This window comes from Lolium perenne, chromosome 5, assembly GCF_019359855.2.
Source record: "Lolium perenne isolate Kyuss_39 chromosome 5, Kyuss_2.0, whole genome shotgun sequence".
Taxonomy (NCBI): Eukaryota; Viridiplantae; Streptophyta; class Magnoliopsida; order Poales; family Poaceae; genus Lolium; species Lolium perenne.
Genome location: NC_067248.2, coordinates 253,140,534 through 253,146,994, shown reverse-complemented (window position 1 = coordinate 253,146,994; position 6,461 = coordinate 253,140,534). Strand labels below are relative to the sequence as shown.

Genomic DNA, 6,461 nt, shown 5'->3' with positions numbered 1-6,461 from the left:
ACCATGTAGGATCCATACTGAGAGCTCAAGCTATATGGTATGGTAGGGTTGCTAATTCTTTGATGATGGAGGCTTTAGCGGTTCGTGATGGTGTCAGATTGGTGGCAGATATTGTTTTATCTCGTGTGAAGGTGGAGATAGCTGCCAAAGAAGTTGTTAGCCTCTAAAAGTATCGAACAAATGGTAGATATCATGGTGGTGTCAGATTGGCGGCAGATCTTGGTTTATTTCGTGTGGAGGTGGAGATAGCCGCCAAAGAAGTTGTTAGCCTCTGAAAGAATGGAACTAATGGTAGATATGAAATAGTTGCAATTGTTCATGAGACTGAACTAAGCTCCAATATGGAGTTTTTTAAGCTTGATTTCATCGGAGGGAAGGCGAATGAAGAAACATATCTATGCGGTAAACAGGCGTCATCTACGATGTAGGTGTGTTTGGTTTAATTATATTCCTACTTGTCTAGTACAATGTCTGCAAAACGATTGTAAATCCGATGATTAATTAATGAAAGTCATTGATTCGCAAAAAAAGTTGCACACTTCTGAAGAAATGTACACGGCGGCGTCCTACAGTAGCGACTAGCTAGGAATAGGAAAACTTCCTCCTCTGTTTTTTTTTCTTCGTCCCCCTACGGGGTGAGCTACGGCGTATGTATGGGCGCGTTTGGTAGCCTGCATGCCCCTTGGCTCGCATCGGCCCAGATTTTTCGGCCCGTTTGGTTACCTGGCCGAGCCCGCGTTCTTGCACGAACCGCTTCTCAAGGCACCCTCGGGCGAGGCCTGGAGGAACGCCCAGTTCGGCATCTTCTAGCAAGTCACCCCCGTTTCCATGGAAACGGAGAACGCCGCGTCCTCGCAGAGCCACCGCGGGAGATGGCGAGAGCTCACGCGGGACGTCGAAATCTCTGCGGGATGAATTCGGTCACCGCGCTTGAATTTTCGCCACCGTATATAGGGGCGGCTATCTCAGCGGCAAATCCAAATCCCACATTTCCCCCCATTTCGAGCTCATCCACCCTTCCCGATCTAGCGACATGGTCGTATCTTCCTTACCCACACGATCGGTGAGGCTTGCGGCGGCGACGACGGCTATGGCGGTGACTACTATCCGCATATGGTCGTCTTCTTCCTTTGTGTCGATGATTTCGGTTGTGGTAAGCTTCTGCAAACCCTAACCTTAGATCTGATCTTTTGGGTACTCAAGGGGGTCTGAACGAATCCATTTTAGGGCATTCCTTCGTCGCCGGTCGAGGTTGTGGAGGTTGTCCAGGTTGCATCTGACTCTACCACGGGGACCGTTGTCGCTGTTGACTCTTCCACTGGGACGGTGGTGATGTCTGCATAATCGCCAGTGTCCATCCATGGTTTGGAAACCTGAGCTATTAGAGTTTGTGCTGAACCGGTTGGTTCAGCTCGTCCGTAGCGGCGTCTGCTTCAACATGGGATTCGAGGAGCAACACATGAAGAATGTAGCCGCGGATGTTCTTGCATTCGCCGATGTATATGTCACCACTTTTCAGCTCTACAACCACATCAGAAACTGGGGGACGAAGTGGAGCGTCATTATGAAGATGAAATCTGATCGCATTCTAGACTGGAGCGAAGATGGTTGCTGCTTCTACGGCGGTGATGAAGAGACGGCAGACGAGTACATTCAAGTATGAAGCCTCATTGAGTTCCTTCATAGATCTGAAAGTATATATGTGAATGTCATCCGCAATAACAATTATTGCTTGTGGATTGCAGCGCTACCCGAAGCACCATCAGTATGTCGGCGCCCCGATCACGAACTATGCTCATATGAAGACGATCTTCACGCCCCAGTTTGTGTGCAAGGCGCAGCTATTCCAGGCTAACTTGCTGGTCATGGCTATCGACTTCATTGCAGACAACGAAGCAGGGTCTGCCGAGTACCATAAACTGCAGCCACCGCAAAGGAGGACCTGGCTTAGGACCTGGCTCCGCAACCAGTTTCCTGCTTAGTGCTTATGCTTCCTTCGTCATGATTTGCTGATTTTGGGAGGCGATCTCGTATCCCTCCATTAGCTAGGACTTTGTACAACCTGATCCCCGGTATGTAATGATGAACTTGTTTGAGGTGGTATATACTAATCCCTCGTGTGATGAAACTCTTCGCTCGTGATGCATCACCCACTAAGTAGTTGATGTGTATTACCAGCACCTTTTATGATGAACTGAATCTGATTCTGATGTGTGCTCTTATTCAGTACTGGGTAACCTCACCACTCTAAGTGAAGGGGTTACCACAGCACGCAACTATCTGCAAACAAACAGGTTGTAGGCTGCACGAGCAGGAAAGAAAGTAGTGAAAACGGGCAACCAAACAATGGACATAGCTTCTCTCTCCATCGCAGAAAAGGCTGCTCAGACTACCAAACGACCCGTCTTTCATAGTTCATGGTTCGCGACGCGCATGAAGATCCATCTAACTCACGCAATGGTGCAACTACCAAACACGCCTTATATTGCCCTGTCGCTGTGCTGTATACAGCCAAGGGTATTTGGATGTATCCCATTTCCACGGTTGACGACAAACCGGTCATGTCGATCGACATTTGTGGTACGTTGCAACGATCGACATTTGTGGAGTATCTCTCTCGCGCCATGTCGATCGGAGGAAGCACACGTATGTGCGTGCACCGTGCTCCATCGATCGATTGAGTAATTGTACACGTACAGTAGGTATATGTGGACGTTGCGTTTCCATGATGGCTGAAAAAGCTTGGATCCTAGCTAGCACAGAGATCGATTAATCACGTAAGTGTATATATGTGGAGTATTAACTACTCTCTTCCTTTCATATTACTTCGTATATAAGGATCAGCAGAAATTAAGCTTTGCAATATTTGATCAACTATGTATGTTAAAATATGAATATATATACAATGTTAGATGTACATAATATGAAACTATATTGCATTACGATTCTAATAATGATGACTTAATTTCATATAGATTTTTCTACTTTTTTTTTATATAATTGATGAAACTTTATAAAGTTTAACTTTAAGCAAACCTTATATCGAAATGATATGAAACAGATAGAATAGTACTAAGGCTTTACGAGTATTGCATTCTTGCCAAATTAAACTCCTGGTAGTTTGATTTTTCCCTTAAATCTAGTGTTCGATAATTATGGCTAAGTTGCATGCCCTTATATTTTATTAAAGACAATTTTAGTCTAGCCATAGGTTTGCATCCTATACGATGATGGAGAGAGGCAAGCAATATATTTCAACCATTACCCTCACGTTTAGGTTATTTTACTTCTTAGACACAAGTTTGACATAAGCCGCTCGGAAAAAATTAACATAAGCCGCTCGGAAAAAACATAAGCCGCTCGTAGTACTATGGTTGGAGGTCCTGAACTTAAGATCTCTTGGATCTGATATCTTATGGAATTCATGTGCTAGCCAACTTAACTAAAAATTTAAACTAATGGAAAGTGTGTCGTGCAGTATATTTCAACAAATTCGATTGGATTTTGTAGCTTTTTGGGCTGAACAATATTAGTGCATGAGTTGAGACAAAACTCAAATTCCAAATATTATCAGAAGAATGATAAAATAAAAGAATATTGAAATGCAAATGTTAGCAAAACTAGTATCAGTGTATCAGTAGTACTTGCACCACTGAGTACTTGTCGTACTTGTCTATTTAACCATGGAGTACCGCCTTGCTCTGTCCACGGCTAGTCTTATTGGAAGTGAACCAAAAAAAATTAGGTAGGTTGACCAGCTGGACCATGTCCAAAGAGGTGGTAACCGCCGGCGGCGCCGCCGACCTGGCCTCGGAGAAGCAGCCGTACTGCGACCCTCCCCCGTCTCCGTTCTTGGACACGAGCGAGCTGTCCGGGTGGTCCCTGTACCGCGCCGCCATCGCCGAGTTCATGGCCACGCTCATGTTCCTCTACGTCAGCCTCGCCACCGTCATCGGCTACAAGAGCCAGTCCGCCGACGCCTGCACCGGCGTCGGCTACCTCGGCGTGGCCTGGTCCTTCGGCGCCACCATCATGGTCCTCGTCTACTGCACCGGCGGCGTCTCCGGCGGGCACATCAACCCGGCGGTGACCTTCGCGCTGCTCTTGTGCCGCAAGCTCTCGCTGGTGCGCGCCGCGCTGTACGTGGCGGCGCAGTGCCTCGGCGCCATCTGCGGCGCGGCCGTCGTGAAGGAGGTCACGGGGCGGAGCTACGAGGCCCTCGGTGGCGGCGCCAACGCGGTGGCCGACGGCTTCTCGGTGCGCGGGGCGCTCGTCGCCGAGGTCGCCGGCACGTTCGTGCTCGTCTACGTCGTGCTCTCCGCCACCGACCCCAAGCGCACCGCGCGCGACTCCTTCATCCCCGTTCTGGTGCCGCTGCCCATCGGCTTCGCGGTGTTCGTGGTGCACCTGGCCACCATACCCATCACCGGCACCGGGATCAACCCGGCCAGGAGCCTCGGCGCCGCCGTCATGTACAACCAGCGCAAAGCATGGAAAGACCACGTAAGTACTACTCGAGATACCATTCGTGGTGCACGCCTGAACACGCAAGGCTTTCTCGATTATATATAGAAGACCATGATGATCATCGTTTTGTTGGTTCATCTTGCGTGCAGTGGATCTTCTGGGTCGGGCCGCTCATCGGAGCGACGGGGGCGGCGCTGTACCACCGGTACGTGATGCGCGGCGAGGCGACCAAGGCGCTGCTGAGCTCGTTCAGGAGCACGGCACCGGCGCTGCCATGGCGCGAACAGAGCTAAGATATCAACGAGCGTACGATCCGATCGAGCACGAACAAGCATAAATCCGAGCTGCTCTAATTTGGTTGCTTGCGCTAGCTCGCTGCTGTTTTGTGCAGTCCTCCTGAGTGCTACTCCATCCATTTCTATTTTCTGTTTCTTTTATTTCGGGATCGGTCTCAGTTTGACCACTGATTTGAACAGTAAAATGTGAGTTATGCGTTTAACGGTATAATTCGTGTGACGCATGATCCAAATCTTATTCATCAATTTATTGGTCAAACTTTAGACCTCAAATACGTAAACGGAGGCGGGCCAACTGCTATGTAACACTTGATTAATTTTGGTTTACTTCCTCTGTGCGGTTTCACCTGGATAAATCGATTGATAACACTCTATTGTAGTGGTGTATCCATGTCAACTACTTCCTCCATTTGAAATTACTTGGCATGTTTGTTTTCATCAAAGTCAGGCTTCATAAATTTTATGCAAGTAATTACAAAAAACATGAACATATCATTTTAAATCAATATTATTAGAAGCATAATGAAACATACTTTCATATTATATGTATTCAATATTATACTCCCTTCATTCCAAATTAAGTGCCATAGTTTTCTTCTAAAATAAACAAACCTATACACTAAAATATGTCTAAATATATTCGTATCTAGACCAAACCTAACCAAAACTTTGACACTTAATTTGAAATGGAGGAAGTACTTGTTTATAAGTAGATAATGTGACTTTACCACTACCTATTTACTTCTCCCTTCTACTATGTAATACACACATGTCTACATATATGACAAAGAAAGATAAAAGTTTTAAGAATGAACTGACATTCATGAACACATTTTCATGACATTTTTCTTGGAAAACCATGTGGATCAACACAAGTTATATGTGCATGCTTGTGAATGAATACAATCGTATTGAGAGAACTCTAGCAGATCCGAGAAAAGCCCCAAAAATGCAAAACAACCAATATTTTGTTATGTTGGGCAAAAACTATTCCATAACAAATTCCCTAATACCAGATAAAATTTCCAGCTCACCAATCCCGACCTGGCCTCCAGAACCCAATGTATCCATTTTGGCAAAATTTCTAGCACCTCTTATAGGAGGAAACAGTTGGCGGGGAGGAAGTTTCAGCTCCTACCGAGGCCCTTCCAATGTATCACTCGCCGGAGTCTAGCCAAATTCTAATGCACCGCTCCAAATTCGTCCAAATTTCCACCGCTTTTTTTTATGAAATTGATGCGATGCTCGAGCTGAGAAGCACCAAAAAAAGTTGTGTCGTTGTTGGCTCTTGGCTCTCCGGATGCGAGCGGGCGTGGGCAATCGAGCAGGCACATGCGTGCACAGCCAGGCGAGGCGCAGCGTCGGTGGCTGCAAGGCTAGGGGCGGGCGGAGCATGCAAGCGGTGGGCGGCCATGAGAAAGAAGAAGGGGATAAAGGAAGGAGTTGACAGGTGGGTACCACGTGGTTTTGATGGATGTTTTTCGGTATCTATCATGGGAAGACGAAATTTGCTATCGCAAAACACTTTTGGGGATACGTCGCCCGCGTTTTCAGATATGGGATTATAGCAAAACTGCTAGATTTTCTATAACCCGTAGCATTCCATGCCCACAATGTTGTGAATCTCTAGTATCGGGTGTGGGTCGTATGTCACGCAACTAATGGATAAACACAATAGGTTGCTTCAAATCAGGCTAC

At 46.8% G+C, this 6,461-nt stretch overlaps 1 protein-coding gene across 1 annotated transcript; it reads left to right on the top strand.

Moving 5' to 3' along the window:
* The first annotated feature begins 3,692 nt into the window (after window positions 1–3,692).
* Window positions 3,693–5,163, top strand: LOC127302727 (probable aquaporin PIP2-7). The gene is made up of 2 exons (XM_051333267.2): window positions 3,693–4,503; window positions 4,617–5,163. The coding sequence occupies exons 1-2, from the start codon at window positions 3,766–3,768 to the stop codon at window positions 4,758–4,760; spliced, it is 882 nt and encodes a 293-aa protein (XP_051189227.1). The 5' UTR covers window positions 3,693–3,765; the 3' UTR covers window positions 4,761–5,163.
* The last annotated feature ends 1,298 nt before the right edge of the window (window positions 5,164–6,461 follow it).

Excerpts from the sequence above, each read along its gene's own strand:
- LOC127302727 (XM_051333267.2), top strand. The coding sequence starts at position 3,766 with ATGTCCAAAGAGGTGGTAACCGCCGGCGGCGCCGCCGACCTGGCCTCG. Across the intron at positions 4,504-4,616 it reads GCAAAGCATGGAAAGACCAC|TGGATCTTCTGGGTCGGGCC; the intron begins GTAAGTACTACT and ends TCTTGCGTGCAG.